The 18,195-nt window shown below is 39.8% G+C and overlaps 1 protein-coding gene across 4 annotated transcripts in view; it reads left to right on the top strand.

Moving 5' to 3' along the window:
* The window catches only part of arhgap17a (Rho GTPase activating protein 17a), a 42,536-nt gene extending 26,144 nt beyond the window's left edge, over nt 1-16,392 (top strand). For 2 of the 4 annotated variants that reach the window (XM_030122671.1, XM_030122672.1), the window contains 11 exons: nt 864-991; nt 1,917-2,028; nt 2,472-2,553; nt 2,697-2,777; nt 2,876-2,989; nt 3,178-3,269; nt 5,609-5,756; nt 6,035-6,322; nt 8,703-8,851; nt 10,145-10,711; nt 15,621-16,392. In XM_030122671.1, coding sequence (XP_029978531.1) covers nt 864-991; nt 1,917-2,028; nt 2,472-2,553; nt 2,697-2,777; nt 2,876-2,989; nt 3,178-3,269; nt 5,609-5,756; nt 6,035-6,322; nt 8,703-8,851; nt 10,145-10,711; nt 15,621-15,748 — 1,889 coding nt within the window. In that variant the 3' untranslated portion in view covers nt 15,749-16,392. Of the gene's footprint in view, nt 1-863; nt 992-1,916; nt 2,029-2,471; nt 2,554-2,696; nt 2,778-2,875; nt 2,990-3,177; nt 3,270-5,608; nt 5,757-6,034; nt 6,323-8,702; nt 8,852-10,144; nt 10,712-10,836; nt 10,859-15,620 lie in introns of all 4 variants that reach the window. The other 2 variants (XM_030122673.1, XM_030122674.1) reach the window with 2 other exon arrangements.
* The last annotated feature ends 1,803 nt before the right edge of the window (nt 16,393-18,195 follow it).

Genomic DNA, 18,195 nt, shown 5'->3' with positions numbered 1-18,195 from the left:
GTTTTCACCACTTTACTCTCCTAAAGTAATCATTTTTCCTTTGTCTTTTTACCAAGCTCTCTCACTGTTTTTTCCTCTGCAGTCTTGAAGATGGTTATGTTCAAGAGGCTTGTTTTTTTCTGCTCTAAACATGTGGTCTAAACCAGACAAGCCTGGTCTATCAGCATGTGGTGATGACTCACAAACTCCACACACATGCCCCCACCCTTCTCACATCACACCCACCTGGGTTTTGCAGCCCCCACCTTTCCTCCTCTTACCCCCTACTACCTCCCACATCCACACTCCTTTGCCTCCCCATTCAATTACACACTATAAACACAGACAATCATCTCCACAGTCCCTCCTCCTGGGTGTGAGCATGTGGTAGTTGTTGATATTATTACTTTTACAGCACCCTGCAGGGGGAGTGAGAACTGGTTAGGAACTGGCCTGAGGGAGGGCTGTTGACCCAGAAACCTGTCATCCACACCAGTGACAGGCTCTGACTTCTGGGCCAGTGCTGGTTTTTCAATCAATCAGTCAAATAAATTGTGTCCCACTGTAATGCCTCATGATGATGCATGTTTTGTCTTGAAAACTTTAAGAGATTTGCAAACATCTCTTTCTTTACAATGTGTTTTTGGGATGTCATTTCTTAAATTCTTGAGCAACATGCATCGAAATGCAATTACAGTTAATTTCTCTGAGCTTCTTGCATATTTTTAATGAGGAGCTCTTCACATGAACACACATGCATCATCAATTTCTTTTGTTTTAATAGACTTTCGCAATAAATGCAAACCATAAATGTTAAGCTGACCTTTATGAGATGACTTACCAGAGCTGCTTTGTTTACCATGAATTGCTTTCTTTGTGTTTAGACTCATGGACAGAGAAGCCTGCATTTGGCACCGGGTTGGACGAACACCTGAAAAGGAGCAACAGGGAGATCGCCCTGCCCATTGAGGCCTGTGTCATGATGCTTCTGGAGACGGGCATGAAGGAGGAGGTAACCGTTATGAAGGAGTGGAGGACAGGGAGGTTGGACAGGAGGAATAGACCTTTTACACAGCACATATTCTGACTGGTTAAATAGAGCCATTGTTTGTTTTATCAGCCCGCTGTAGTGAAAGGTCTGTATGAATTGCAAAGAGGCGACATCCTATCAAGCTATAAGTCCATCCCTGTATTCTTTGCGTGTTCATTTTGCTCTCCTTGTCTCGCCATATGAGTGAAAGGAGTGCTGTCGGAGCTCATTAAAAGTAACGGGAAGCTGTGGATACGATGACTGACTCCACTGGTCAGTGCCATAATTCAAACCAAACCTGAAGTTGTTTGTTCACATGAACTTTTAAGACTCAAGGGGATGAACGGATAGACCAGCTGTAAACGGGAAACTCCTGTGTTTCTGGAAATGTCACCTTCCCGCATCCAGAGACACTGTCGGTTGTTCTGCTACAGACAGGATTTATGGACCAAGTCTGATACCCCCCCCCCCCCCCAAAAAAAAAAACAAATTTAGAATACAATAGAATGTACTTGTCTCTTGTTCATAAATCACATTTCTGCATTAGTGTTATATGTTTGTGCAACAAAGGTAGAAACAGTGCAAGTGTTGTGTTATTTGTCAGCCTATTCATTCCCTGGTGAGTCCACTCTGTGTCATTATGGTGTGAAGACGGCCTTTGTTTATGTGTCAAAGTAAAGAGCTGTGCAGCGCCGTGAGTGGTGGGTGTGTTTGTTTGTCTGCTTCAAGGTTTCATTATGTGCAGCTGGTACTTTATTTAGTGGATTTCCACAGAGCCTATCTGTAATAGAAAGCGTGTGTGAGTGTGTAGGTTTCACTGGAAACACGGGGGGGTTGAATGCCCTGCATTTATCTTCAGTGTTCTGTTGTTTATTTGTCTCTTTGCCTGTGTTCGTTTGTGTGTCAGGGTCTGTTCAGAATCGCAGCAGGGGCTTCGAAACTAAAGAAGCTAAAAGCAGCGCTGGACTGTTCCACTTCACAACTGGAGGAGTTTTACTCTGACCCTCACGCTGTTGCTGGTACTTCCCAAAAGAATATAATTTTTTGTGTTTATTTTTATTGTATAGGATTTTTAAGTAATTAAACCAAATGTTGCACTGTTTACAATAGAGCACACGCTGTAACCCTCTCTGGACAAAAAGCTGAAAAAACAAAAGAATACAAAAAGAAAAGAATAATGCAGCTGTTTTTTCTGGATGTCTTTAAATCCTGTTTACATATTTCCTGTACAGTTGTATGTTGACACAGACTGAGAAATGCATACATACAGTCATTCTAACCTTTGCACAACATAATTCTGGCATGAGACAGTGATGTAGATTAACAAAAAGAAATCCTGTTTATATATACAGTACATTCTACTGCAGTGACATTTAGTTTTCATTGTCATAACTGCATTATAGTATGTCTTGTATTCTTAAACTACATCTGACTCAGTGTTGAAATGCCTGTGGTTGTTTAGGAGCGCTGAAGTCCTACCTGAGGGAACTCCCTGAACCTCTGATGACCTACCAGCTTTATGATGAATGGATCCAGGCGTCCAGGCAAGGCTTATAAAACTATCACTGGAAATAAACTATACTATGATCAGATGAGTCTGTGTACTGTAACAATAGATGGTGGGATGTTTAATTTGGGTCATTTGGCCATCTGGAAACTGGTTAATCTTCCTTTTTTAACTTTTTAGTGTGCCAGATTCAGACAAGAGGCTGCAGGCACTCTGGGTCGCATGTGATAAGCTACCAAAGAACAACAAAACCAACCTGAGGTAAGCCACTGCTGTTCTTCATGCATACACAGAAGTGAAAGTAGAAAGACAATGGTGAAAGCAACACAGAACTTATGAAATCCTCCTTTTGCCTGCAGGTATCTGGTGAAGTTTCTAGCCAAGTTGGCTCAGGAGAGTGAGGTGAACAAAATGACTCCCAGCAACATTGCTATCGTACTGGGACCCAATTTACTCTGGGCCAAGACTGAAGGGTGAGAGGGGAGAAGCAGTTGTAACCTACCAGTTGGTTACTTTGTAAACAAGAAAATCCTCATTTCTGGGAGACAAAGCTGTTGTCCATGATGGTGGTGGACACACTGTTAATTTAGCTCCCTTCATAAAGTAGCTCATTATGTTGGAAAAGCATATAATTTGTGCACATGTATCTGTCTACACCCAGGAGCCTGGCTGAGATGGCTGCAGCTACCTCTGTGCATGTGGTGGCCATCGTAGAGCCCATCATCCAGCACGCCGACTGGTTCTTTCCAGAGGGTAGGTTCTAACCTCACATGAGAGAGAAGTCCAACCAGAAGACCTTTAACAAATGAGACATCCCTCCGTCAGAGCCTCAGTTAAAAATGTGACATGCGGCATAGCTGTGTCACTTTTCTGTTTCTGTGTTTAGAGGTGTCAAAAATACACACTTTGTTTTATTCAGGTACTTATCCAACTTCTTTACTAAAGTAAAAGTAAAAAAGTACAGGCTCTGAAATGTGATCAAAGTAAAAATAAAAGTAAAAAGTATGTCTATGAAGGATGCTTTTCTGCAAAGCTAACCAAAATTGTCAAAACTATTACCGTATTTTCCAGACTATCAGGCGCTACTTTTTTCTCACGCCTTGAACCCTGCAGCTTGTATAATGATGCGGCTCAAATATAGATTTTTATGGGCTAACGGCCTCCAGGGGGCATTCTAGCAGGAAGCACAAAAGCGAGACAGACAGGTGGAAGAGGTGATGCGAAGAGGAGAAGTTTTAAGCTTAACTTTTAACAATCATTTTGCACAAACCTTCATCATGGAAAACACATGAAGAAATGCATATGATGCAGCTTTTAAGTTAAAAACAATCAATCTGGCTGTCCAAGAAGGAAATAGAGCTGCTGCACGCAAGTGCCATTGAGAGCAACAACAGAAGAGAGACTGAGGTGTGTGACAGAGCCTTCCTGAGATTGTTCAACTGCGACACTGAAGAAGACAACTTCAGTGGTTTCAATGCGCAGAAGGAAGATGAAGATGGCAATCAGTGACTTTTCTGGGTTTTTTAACTAGCCGTGTTACTGCCATTTTACTGCTGTGTTACAGGCACTGTTTGGAAAAAGCAGTTAAGGTATGTAAATAAATATTTAAATAATCTTTCTGTTTGCCATCTTTCTGTGTAAATATCTCATGTTACAACGTGGACACCTGCGGCTTATAGTCAGGTGCTGCCTATATATGTACAAATATTTTTTTCTTTTAAAATTTGGTGAGTGCGGCTTATATTCAGGTGCGCTCTATAGTCCGGAAAATATGGTAACCTATTTTAACTTAAAATAAAATAAGACTATATGCTGAAAATGATGAATGTGAACATGTGCATTATACAGATCAGTTTTCATCAGTAGTCCTGCTCCTACAATGTTTGTGTGTTCCACCCATGTGTCCTTCCTCTTCTAAATGTCTCAAGTGTCAATCATTGAAAAGGAGAGAGGATCAAGGAACATTTGTGTCCTTTGTGGATGTTGAACCACCCTTCACTCCCGATTTCCAGGTCACAAGAGGATGGACTGAAGCAACAAGGAACCACAAAATAGTGAAATGTGAATGGCCCTGGTCAGAGTCTCAAACAGTGTTATAAGTTATGTGTTTGTAGAGCTCCTCTCTAAGGGTTAAAAATGTGAAAAATTGCCTTAAACACCCCCTCACCTCAAAACAATAAACAGTTGAGTGGAACTCCACCTCTATCAGTGGGGAAATAAGCCAGATGAAAGGGCATATGGCTTCCATGCCAGTTAAGAATGAATTTAAAGCTGAATAGGGGCATCTGTCAAGACTGAGACTTGACTTCCTGCCAAGTGTTCATTTTGTGGTGCTCGTCTTGCCAAACACGTGTAACTGGCTGTTGAATGGCAACATCTGCCTCCTTTTAGCCATTCAATGTCATCTTTTGTCTTTTGTGCATTTGGTTCAAATTACTAACCAAAAGATGGAATGGTGCAGTTTGTTATTAGGGCTGTGCGGTTTGTTATTAGGGCTGGACAGTCAGCAGATGTCACCTGTCCAACATCGAGAGCCAGTGTGTGCCCATTAACTGCAGCACATGGGAAAATGAGGTGTCCTTGAACAAGGCTGTAAAAGAATTCCTCGGATATGAGCATTTTAACATGTTTCACCATATTGAAAAAAGACACGATCAAACAAGATTTATACTAGTTATTTGTCTACATCTGTCTGACAGCTTCAGCCACATTTCAGATTACTATTTTTCACTTTGTTCCTGTTTTCTATTAGTGAAAACGACTGTTCTAAAGTTGTTCTCCTTTTCTTAAGATGAAAAACCCTGTTGGATTTACTGAAAAAATATATTGTCACAAAGCTGAAGCAGGACTGTTTGTCTGAGTTCATGACAGGTCATGATATGTGGTTCTAACAGGACAGTGACACTACAATATATGAGGATTTGAAAGAAATTGATGCATTGCTGTGAATGAAACTATGAGCAGTATATGAAATGGTACAAATATTGCTAATAATATAAAAACATCTATAACAGTGACAGGTAATATATGAAGTAATGCAGCACATTTCAACACCTATTCCTCCACTGGTTACATATTGCCTTCTCTTTCAGATGTGGAGTTTAATGTGTCGGGCATGTTTGTGATGCCGACTCCTGCATCCAACCACAACAATCATCTCGATTATGACTGTGGCACCATTGAGAGGAAGCGTCCTGGCAGTATGGTGGGACCAGAGAATGACTCAACACGCAAAGACAAGTAAGAGATTCTGTTCAGTCCTTCTTCCTTTTAGTCTTTGTCAGTAACAGCTTTCTGGAGCAGGTGGACTTTCATTTTTCCAATTTAATTCTTAATCTAGTTGTGCTTTTCTGGGTCCCTCTTGTGGCAAATTTTGATGATAATCTGGTCCTTAACACTGCCTCTGACTTTTCTTCTGGATCATGGTGATTGTCTGTTCTAATCAGCCAATTTCTGATCAGTACTGTGGTGTTTCTTGTGTTTTTCTCCTTCACTGTCGTCCTGCTCTTGCTCTATAGCACCCCTAACAAGCACTTGGACCACACCCTTCGTAGAGGCAGTAACACCTTAGGTAGAAAGCAGCACACTTCACCTGCCTTCCAGCCTCCTTTACCTCCTGTGGAGGCTGCAGGGCAGGGGCACGCAGCTGCCCAGGTCCCCCAGGCCTCAGCTGAGCCACAGCCCCAGCCACAACAAGCTCCATCAGGGGGTTCAGGGTCCGACCCTTCCCAGCATAGCTTGGCACAGAGTCTGGCCGCTTTGGCAGCTGCTCAGCAGCTTCTAGCCCAGCACACAGAGGAGCTCAGGTAAGGGCTGCTTCCCTCCCTTCCTGCCTGCTGCTGGTGGGAGTGACACGGCATGTGATCCAGTCAGATAACATTGTGTTCATATTGTAATAAGGCATTAGTACCTGATCCAAAAATAGATACAGTCTTTAAAAACATAGTACTTTATTCAAGTTGAAGTTGTAACCGATTGTAACTGACTGAAGCCCCCCAAACCTCACTCAATACTGGTTAGAGCTGGCGTTCGCTCCTTCCATTTTTTGGCTTCTTAGAAATATTATTTACTCTTTTCCACATTTAAAGCTGCAGGAGCTGAAAATGGGTGAAAAAAAGAACTCCAGAATTTGACACTCCACACTTTCCTTCTGCTGCCCACTCCTCCACAGCAAAAGAGCAAATTTTGACACATTTTTTCACACTGTTGTGGGGAAAGTAAAGCCACTTTTCCAGGCTTCAGTGTCAAGCCACTGAGTAGAGCAGTAGAACCTTCGTACAGCCTGAAAATAGAGTCCAGATAAGGAGGTAGCAGTCTTGTTACCTTTCTGACCACTTGAATTACAACATGCTAAAAGGAAATTATGAAATCTTTGTCCAATGGCAACATGAAAGTATTATGTACCAAAGCTTTAAGCATAGTATGTCACATAAGTCCTTCTAAGGCCTATTCACATGAGACCAGACCTGGCCTGCGTGAGGTCAGTGGCAAATTAAAAGTTTGCTAAATTAAAATTTTTTCATGCATACTCTCCGTACTTAGTTTAAGGCTTATGCACTGATTGGTTTGTTGATCAGTTTCAGCCCATGAAGATGTCAGCTTCCGCTAAAAATAAAGATTGATTCAGAATACAGAGTTTTTAACAAGACATAGACTTCTAAGTATTTCTTCACTGAAGTCAGAAGTAAAGGAAAAAAAAAAGAACTGAGATATGCAAACAAACAAAGCTGGATGCATTTATTGTTTTTCATGTAAAGTTCATCTGGGGCTGGTTTTGTACATTTTCAAAAATTTTTTTGTGAATATTCATTAAATAATTGTTTTCTTTGCTCGACATTTTAATTATATATTAGATATCTATTGGGCAGAGCTGCAAGTGTATTGGTCCGGGCCTTAACAGCTGTCAAAGTTTCTCATGTGGCCCCTTAAGAAAATGAATTACCTACTCTGCACTACACTAATACAACCTCAGGACCTTTGGTAATTTGCTATAATTGTGGAATTCACCTTTGATGATTAATCCATGTGAATCTGGTATGACTGTAATTCCAGCAAAAATGACTGAAAATATTTAAATGACAGATGTGATAATCTTAGTGCTGCGCAAAACAACATTTTTCATTTTGTCCACGCATTTCTTCAACCCTGTTGGTGCGTGGTGCAAAATTATGGATGGGGTGCTGCTAATTCAAAATAAATTACAGTTTTAAAAGTTTTTATGTCTCACATAGCTTGGAGATCCATCCATAGAAGGAATTAATCAAATTCAAAGGAGTAAAATCTCAAAGCTCATCAGGTGGATGACATGCATTGTTGCAGGTGGGATGAACTCTCAACTGGTCAGCTGTTATCTGTAAGTGGTTGCCCATACTCATAGGAAGACTTGACATTAGATATGGAGGATAATGTCAGGAAATTTGAGCAAAACAGAGGCTTCACTTCGCCTGAGTAAATACAGTGCACTAAACACAGTTTAGCATTGGTTCCCAGGTTATACAAATAGGCTAGGAGTAGGGTTTAAAGTAATGAAAACACAGTGGTTCTCCTTTTTATGTGGTCAAACACCAATGAAAACATAATTATGAATATTGTATTCCATTTCTGCAGTTATATCCTCCTAAATCCCTCTAAATCTTACACACTGGACCTTTGAAGCATGGGCCTCTCTTCCACTGTTTGTGTTTCTATAGCAAAACCACAAGTTTTCTTACACCACCAGTCACTGCTATGTCTGAGTTCAGCCCACAGAAAACGCACAACAATGGCCACTGTGATTCTGTTAACAGTCACACTCTGGGCCTCTCCTCTTCCCAACCCTCTGCTTTCCTCCCTAAATCACTGAAATCAGCAGGAAATTCACACTGACTGGCCTGAACCGCTTTGAGAAGCCTGGACATTGGTGCCTCTTATGCAACAGCTGAAGGGTGTCTTTGACTTAGCTGGTGAAAGGACAACATTCATATCCAGACAGATAACACTATTGAGTGCAGCATTCTTTTGGTCCTACAGACTCTATTGGGAAGGTACATTTAGATGAGGCTCCCACAGACATCACATTTGTGAATGTTATCTTTACCAACTAGGTTGCATTTGATCTAACCTTGAGGCAGCTGCATGAGCAGAATCCTGCATTTTAGAAAAGGTCAAAGGTTTAAAAGCTTCGTCTTTCTCTTTGTATCTCTGAAGCAACCCAAAGCTGCGTGACTCCACACCCGTCCCCACTCCTCTGCTGCAGAGGAATGGCTCTGAAAGAGGGGGCCAGGCTGCAGGACAGCTGGGCACCGGGAACCCCGGGGCTGGACCCACGGGGCCTAGTCCACATATGATGCGCAGAGGTAAGCATCCAAGCAATATCCTGGGACACATAAAAACATCTCTACAAGGACCTTTAGTCACCAGGACACAGAATACATTTTAGGGAACATCTCTCTCTCTCTCTCATAGGAAAGGTGATATACAAAAAAGCAAAGAAGGGGCAAAGCTGAGTGACTTTACAGTATTACAGATCTGTGGGTCTTTGAATATCTATGGTTGTCCTTTTTGATTCATGGCTTGGATTCATGGAAAGGGAGGGGTTTTCTGCTCAATTCAGTCTGAAGTCCATTACCTCAGCCTCAGGACTGAAAGAAAGAAAGAAAACATTATTGTACCACTTTTAAAGCACATAGATATATAATAAAGTGATGGAAATGTCCTGTTTCTCCTATTTTTCAAATGATAAATCTATTGTTCCATAGTATACAGGGTGGGGAAGCAAAATTTACAATAAACATTTAGTTGTTTTTTCTCAGCAGGCACTACGTCAATTGTTTTGAAACCAAACATATATTGATGTCATAATCATACCTATACCTAACCATAACACTATTATCCATACCTTTTCAGAAACTTTTGCCCATATGAGTAATCAGGAAAGCAAACGTCAAAGAGTGTGTGATTTGCTGAATGCACTCGTCACACCAAAGGAGATTTCAAAAATAGTTGGAGTGTCCATAAAGACTGTTTATAATGTAAAGAAGAGAATGACTATGAGCAAAACTATTACGAGAAAGTCTGGAAGATACTATTAAAGAAGAATGGGAGAAGTTGTCACCCGGATATTTGAGGAACACTTTCGCAAGTTTCAGGAAGCGTGTGAAGGCAGTTATTGAGAAAGGAGGAGGACACATAGAATAAAAACATTTTCTATTATGTAAATTTTCTTGTGGCAAATAAATTCTCATGACTTTCAATAAACTAATTGGTCATACACTGTCTTTCAATCCCTGCCTCAAAATATTGTAAATTTTGCTTCCCCACCCTGTACAGTACATTGTCTCATGTATTTCTATCTATTAGGGATCATGAGACTCACATTATGTGGTGAATTATTAGTAATAAATATCTGTCTTAGCCCAGTTTGGATGTATTTGTGTAAATAAAACCAATATTACAGGAAAGCATCCAGAGAGAACAAACTTCTGCCAAGGTAGTTACAGTCAGAGCAGTTGCATGGAATTTAGCTTCTGTTTTTTTTTTTTTTTGACTCATTCACTTTATAATTGTATCACATGTGTATATATGTACATATGTATGTGACATGATGTATCATCTGTTTATGTTGAATCACTGTCTCCATACTGTTGCAGTTACCAAGAAACAGGCTCCTGCTCCTCCCAAACCGACCAACCCCCCTCCCAGTCAGCCCTGTAACTCAGCGAACCACACCACCTCCTCAGGCTCCTCTCAGTCCTTCAGCCCCAACAGCAGACCCCAGTCCAGCCACTCGCCCACATCTCCCACCTCCCCGACCCCCCAGCCCTGCGCCACACCCAGACGCCACTCCAGTAACCAGCCCCCAATCCAGGCGCCCAACCACCCGCCCCCTGAGCCTCCGACGCAGGTCAGCCCCCCAACGCAGCATTCAGCCGGTGTGGACCAGCAGAGCGTGGACCCCTCACCCCCAGGCACCCCGACACCTCCCGACACCCCTCCTCCTTCCACCATCACCACCCAGGACGGCCCTGGGGCTGTCGCACCTCCGTCCCCGTCTCCTTATCAGTCTGGCTCTCTCCCCCGGCCACGACCCGTCCCCAAACCCAGGAACAGACCCAGCGTCCCACCACCCCCTCAGCCCCAGCCCCAGCCACACCCCCAGCCCACCGCACTGGCCAATGACACCAACGGGATCTGCGCCACAGCCTACAAGACGATGGGTGAGCATTGTATCCCGTTTGCTGACGTTACTGCATGATTTTTACTTATGTCCGTAGATTAATGTCACTGCTGAAATACTAATGTGCTCACTTTCTAACAGTCTTGCATTGTAATACCTCCACAGATTAAAGAGGCACTTGTGAGAGGTTTGTTGTGAACTGACACTTGTTTGCACCTGCAGCTCCTGCACTTTTTGGTTTTGAAACCTTTTTTTATTTAACCACCACTTTCATTTTTTTCTGCCTGCTGTCACTATTAGCTGCCGTTCACTTGGCCCTGACACAGGAATCAACTGTAATCTCACAGTTTGATCACTACAGAAACCGTTTCAGACATAACGTATAAAGACGAGAGCACAAAACCGACCACATATGTAGTACTAGGGTTGCATTTGAATGGTCAGTTTTGCATAGGAATTCTCTAAATGCGTAGGAGAGGAGCTGCAGCGCTTCCTGTATTATCACCTTTAGCCTTGGATTCACTGGACTGTCCAGTGGGAGAGGAGACAAGGATGTCCCACAATTCACTGCAGCAGTAAAACTGGACAAAAAAAATAATCAGGATGTGCATTGTCATTTATGCCTTAACTTGCTCATACGTTGAATTATATGTTAAATTCACAGGTGAACTACAGACATCAATTTTTAGGTTGTGGAAAAGATAATGAGGCAGCAGAACCTGTCCTTTGTTTGCGTTGGTTATTATATTAATTAATTTTGGCTATTTCATTCATAGATGCAATATTAAAATGGACAGTTTAACTAGCGGTCTGCAGCCCATGGCTCCTGAGCCTCCTGTAGCTCTGTATCTTCTCTCTAATCTATGGCTTTGTCAGACAAATACAAGGAACATACGGAAATGAACTGCTTTACTTTGGAGCATTTTAATATTTGGCTGTTATTGCTGTCAGCCCGAAGCCATTCTTACATTGTGCATCTATTAAAAATATGCAGCCTATACACATAATACAAATATTTTTTAATGTTTTATCAACCAAAATGAGCGTCATATGCTACATGCATCTCAGTTTGCAGCAGAGCCTACATATGTTAGTGGACTCTTTTTTTCTCACAATTACATGATAAATGAACTTTGAGTTTTGCAAGTAATGTCCCCTGAGAAAAACCTTAAAAGTATCTTATTTGTTTTCTTCCTGTTGATGTACTGTATAAAACGTGACCAAACACCACATTAGTGTAACGGAAATGCAAAGTACCAAATAATCTTTCATATGCTGTTGTAGATTAGCCATTTGTGTTTATGGTGCCTGGGATAAATGTGTTAGTGCCTCGACTTGCATATTTATTCTCCTTTGGGTCATAAGTGTCTATTTAGATTATAAAGGTAACTAACCCTGGCTTAAACAGGATCTTGAAGTTCAGTAGTAGATTTGTATAACTAATGTGTAACTTTATTCTTGACTCATGTACATTTACTTTAATACAGTCTGGTCGACTATATTCATCTTTTATCAATTCTTGCCCGTTTTTATATCATGCATCAAACAGTATAATAGGAGCTCACAGGTCAAACTCTTAAAGACAAACTTATCATAGTCACAAACGCTGACCTCCAAGTGTAATCGGATGTTATCAGCACCACAAAGTCCTTCTGCATTCTCCTTCTCATCTTTCTTTGACCTTACGTTGTTTTCCATTATGGTCAAAGGTGGGTTTTTTTTGGACTGTTCAAGTGCAACCCAGTACTGATGGTAACCTAAGGACAGAAAAACATCTTGAACTTTGAACACTTTTTCTTATGTAAGAAGGGGCATTAGACCACACTGAAGATTAAAAGAAATAGGACATTTTGGAAATTGAAAGTTGCAATATTTTATGGACAAGAATAAAGTTGTAATTTCTTCACAAAAAAATCTGAATATTGTGAGAATTCAGCTGCAATATTTTACAAAAAAAGTCAGTGTCAGGAGAAAATTATCATCTGATCCCCAAAAGATCAGACCTGTTAATATCTGTCCAACTTCCCTTAAGTTCAAAAAAACTTAAGAGTGTTTAGTTATTTATGGAACGCATACTATTGTAGAAGTTGAGGACTGTACTTCTCATTTTAACTTGGACAGACTGTTCCTCAGATATCCTCTTTCTTTATGACTTTCATATATTGTGCTGATAGGAAGCTAAATGATAGACTGTTGTGTGGAGACGGAGTGGGATTAAATAAATTATACTTCCTCCCACTCCTTTTCAAATATGCAAATGAAGCCATACTTTGTTTTCATGTATATGTTTTTGTTTTTTGTTAGTATTGTTTTCTTAACATCTGTTTCATTTATAGGGATTATTTGGATTAGGATTGGATTATTTTGTTTTGTTGCATGTTTGAGATAAACTAAACTGAACTAAACTTTATTCTCAGAAAATTCTGACATTTTACATGAAATATTATGACGAACAAATATGACTATTCTTTGAGAATAAACTCATAAAGGATTGGAAATATCAGAGGAACGGCTTGCACTGAAGTTGAAATAAGGACTGTAGAAAATCTCCTTAAATGATACTTTAAGGTTTCACAAATAAGAAAAAAACAATACTCTTACATTTGGGTGAAGTTGGAAAGATATTCAGATTCTTAACTCTGGAGTTCAGCTGGTAATTTGGACTGTTTTGCTTCTTCTTTAATCTTCATAAATATATAAATATATGGCTTTTTATTTTTTTAAATTATGACTATAGTCTTATGACATTACAGTTTTTTCTTGAAAAATTACAACCATTCTCTAAAAATATTTTCTTCTTTATCTTCGGTGTGGAAGTTGTACTTTTATACTCTTAAGGATATTCTTTTTTGCTGCTGTTTTGAAAAGAGCTATTCAAATAAATGTTAGTATTTCCAAACCTGGACATTGGCATTCAGGGGTCATGTTATGTAATCGGAGTCCTGCATCAGGGCTGTCGCTCATGAGTCACTCATTTCCATCCACTGAAACTGACCGTCATAAACAGTGCTGTGAGGGTTTGGAACTGGCTGAGCATGATTCAACATCACTGAAAAAAAGCATCCAAGGCCAGTTCCAAACCTTGACCCATAACTTGGAGTACTGGCTGATTTGGGATCTGTGACTTGTTTGTCACAGCAGATACATACACTTGGATTGTACATAACAGACGCGTCTCTCTCTCATCCATGTCGATAACACCTCTGCTCTTGACATACATTCATACATTCATTTTATACACACTGAGCACAAGCAGCGCCTATTTCCTCTGAGCAGTAACTTGAAGGTGAAGTTGTGGATGTGAGTGAGAAGCTCTGTTTTTCTCAAGTGAGAATCCAGGCCCAGACTTTTCACATTTTCCATGCTTTAGCCACGGTTTGTTTTCTCTGGGCGAACAGCGCCACCTGCTGTCTGATCATTCACTCTGACAGAACTGCTTTGCTCTGCTCTGCCTCTGCTGCTCTTTAACCCATAAAGACCCAGTGCTACTTTTGTGTCAGTTCCCAAATTAATTGTTCTCTCTGTTTAACCTTTCTTAAATAATCTATCATTATTTATTCTAATATTATCCTGTGTATTTTGCATTTTTTTCAATGTAAATCATGAATTTTCCAATATTTAATTGACTGATAATGTAGATGTTCATTAACCCTTTCATGCATGAATTATGAGAACTTTAAGTTTTTGTTTTTTTTTTGAGTGTTTTTATTCCTCTTAAAGCATGAAAAAAAATGCAATTGATTTTTTATGAACCTATTTTTCATGGAGTTACACAAATGTCCTCTCAGCTGAACACCATGCATTTGATTTTAGAAGCAAAGAAACATGTATTTACTGATATACTGAGAAAACTATGAAATAAAAACATTTTTAATGCTGCTAATCTGATGTTTTTTCACATTTTAACATACCTGCAAGAAGATAATATGCAAAAAAAAAAAAAACATTGTAAAAACAAACAAGCAAAACAAAACTTAATTACAGTCTAATAACAGTTAACAATTTTTTACACTCAGACATGTTGACCTGCAGATCAGGTTTATCTAGAACAGCAAAGTTACAGTAATGGTAGGAATTACACTGTATGGGATGATGCATAAGCGTCCACTGTGTTGGCTGATATGGAACTAAAACAACAAAATCCATGAATATACAAGAGAACAGCTCTAGAATAACTGTCCACTGTAGTGACCACTATGCATGAAAGGGTTAAAGCTCAGATTAAAGTTGAGGGTTATTATATCAGAAACAGAAAACTGAACAAAAAGTGACTTTTTCAGCAAAGATATCATTAACTGAACAAAAACCAAGTGTCTCCATCCGCTGTCATTGATCCAACTCCATGGGTTTTACTGGTGAATCAATGTTGTCGTAGATGACGGTATTTCCACGTTCACAACGGAAACTCTGAACGTCCAAATGGGTCATATCTGATGACCATGAAAAGATGACAAACTGCATTTTACACCAATTATTTACATGTTGTAATATGATTAGTGGTTTAACAGTTATTAAACATTGCAGATGCTTTTGGTTGTCAGTGGCTGTTTGGGTCTTTATAGGTTAAGTGATGGAACATATGACACAGTTTGACTGGATGGCACCTCTTTCACTGGTTTCATAGTCCTGGGTCAAACTGCACATTCGCCTCATGGTTGTAGTTCATTTAATGTGGGCATGAAAAATATATTTATGATTTAATTTTTTTTTTTTCTGTGTTTTATGTGAATGCATGCAAAACATATTTCTCATTGTTTGTTAATCCACATGGCAGTGTAAGTCTGCATATTAAACACACACATTTCCACATTTTTCATGTTTGTAGTTTCTGTGTTATTTCAGTGCAAAAGAGTCTGCTTTAAACCTGTCAGTCTCAACCACTTGTCATCTACTCGTCTTACCAGTGCGTCGTCTTCCATCGTCCTCACGTTGTGTCTTTTCCTTTTCAGACCCGCTGATGTCTTTCAGAGGCCTGAGTCGAGCTTTGGTCCCTGAGTTTGCTGTAGACCAGCAGTCCTCCTCCTCCCTGTCTCCTCCCAGAGACTGTGACCTGGACACTGAGAGCACTGTCCTATAAGGAGACATCCTTGGGTCCAGTAGCCGTCTAGTCTCCTCTTTTTTTTTTTTTTTTCTTCTATTTTTTTTCATCTGTGTCTGCAGCCTTCCTCAAAGAGATAACCCTCTGCTGCTGCCATCTGCTCCCTCCTCGTTCCCGCATGAAGGATTTTAATGTGACACGATGCAACTTCTGGCACCGTGATGGATGTTGGACCAGCAGAATTTAACCACAAAATCAGATAAACTCATGATATATATAACCAGTCGTGTTTTATTCAGTATATACGAGAGACACAGATCCTCATATCGGACTCACTTTTTCTTTATAATGCACATGAACTGAGCTCCACCCACACAGTCTATCACTTACTAACACAAACCTCCATGACGGTGCCAGATGCAAACTACTAAAACTTCTACTACATTGAACCTAGGGCTGGGCGAAATAGACAAATGTCACAACAAAAATGTACCTGTCAGTCAAAATGAAAAGGACATCATGAAGTCCTGACAAGCTGATAATGGTGTCTGAGATGAAGCATGATGAAAATTATGCAAAAGATGATGTAAATGAAGCAACAAAATGGAATCGTTATCGGCGTAGCACAACAAAAATTACATGTAATGCACAAGAAGATACCAAATGATATAATACGCTACAAACAGTTATTTAACCCTTTCATGCATGAATTGTGAGAACCTTAATCAAGATTTATTTTCTTGAGTGGTTTTATTCCTCTTTAGGCATGAAAAAAACAATGCGATTGAAAATTTTGTTATGAATCTATTTTTCATGGAGTTCCAAAAATGTCCGTGCAGTTTGACACCATGCATTTGATTTTTGAAGCAAAAAAACACGTATTTACTGATACATCACTTGAAAACTATGAAATTGAAAAAAAAAAAAAAATTACTGCTTCTAATCTGTTTTCTCACATTTTAACATACTCCAATACTACTCATTACTCACTTCATGGAGATAATATGCAAAAAAAAACTATGTTCAGTAAAAAAAACAGAACAAAACACTGTTTAATAATAATAACAAGCAATTGATGTACGCTCAAACATGTTACTGCAGATCAGGTTTATCAAGAACAGCAAAGTTACAGTAATGGTGTGAATTGGAGCGTATGGGATGATGCATAAGTATCCGTTGTGTTGGCTGATATGGAACTAAAGCAACAAATCCCATGAATATACAAGAGAACAGCTGTAAAATAGCTGTCCACTGTAGTGACCCCTATCCATGAAAGGGTTAATGACGCAAAAGATGTAGCAAATCAAAAATGATGTAAAAATGCAACAACATGGAAAGCATTTAAAAGATGCAAATGAAAATTATGATAACGACGCATCAACATGAAAACATGACAAAAGTAACCCAACAAAATGAAAACGTTAGAAATGACGAAACAAGATGATGAAATCTGGGGAAAAAAAGACACAAATGTAATGTGTAATGATGAGTAAATAACGTATTAAGACAAATGGTCGATATGTTAGGAAACAAAATGATGAAAATGACATAAAAGATGCTTACAGGACAAAAATCAAATAATAGACACAAGATGGAAAAGACGTGTTTAGACAAAAATATGTAGAAGTTGCAATGTGGCAAATGACGCAACAATGCGAATATGAGAACAAAATGAAAACTGATAAAAATGCTGATGTAATAAACTGAAAAGGGTGTAAATGACAAAGCGAGACATTGATGCAATATATGAAAAAGAAAGAAATGATGTTAACAAGATAAGAGAGATGTAAAAAAAAAAAGAAAAACTAGATTTAAAACATAAAACTCAAAAACAATCATATGTGACGGGGTCAAAACAGGAGGTAAATGCAATATGTTACACCAGGGGTATTCAAATCCGATCCCCGAGGGCCAGTATCCTGCATGTTTTAGGTATTTCCCTCTTCACACCTGGTTCAGTTAAAGGTGGGGTAGGAGATCTGAGAAAAACGGTTCAAACAAGCTACATTTTGAAAATACTCAATTCAGAAGTCCAAACCCCTTTCTTCAAACCCCTCCCCTGAAGCCAGGTGTGCTGAAAGAGGGAAATATCTAAAACATGCAGGATACCGGCGCTTGAGGACCGGATGTGAATACCCCTGCGTTACACACATGAACACATCTGTCCCCACGTATGTCACTGTCGCCCAGCCCTGACTCTTAACACCACCTCCATGCCTCCACCTCTCATCTTCCTCATCCACATCCCGCAGATCAAAGCTCCAGACAATCAGCGACAAACAAAACGCCTACGTGTGAAGCAGCATCAGGGAGGACAGCGGTGTGGGTACACCAGGGAGGGGTGGGGTTATCTCAGCTGGGGCGCGAAACGCCAAAATATGAAGTTGTATGGAATTTGGTGAGAGGCGTTTTTTTTTTTGTTTTTTTTGTTTTTTTTTGTATGTAATAAGAAAGGCCTTAGAACAATAAATAAAAAGGAATAGTTA

Source organism: Sphaeramia orbicularis, chromosome 19 (assembly GCF_902148855.1).
Source record: "Sphaeramia orbicularis chromosome 19, fSphaOr1.1, whole genome shotgun sequence".
Lineage (NCBI taxonomy): Eukaryota > Metazoa > Chordata > Actinopteri > Kurtiformes > Apogonidae > Sphaeramia > Sphaeramia orbicularis.
The sequence above is the reverse complement of the archived record's forward strand: the minus strand, read 5'-3'. Positions and strand labels throughout refer to the sequence as shown.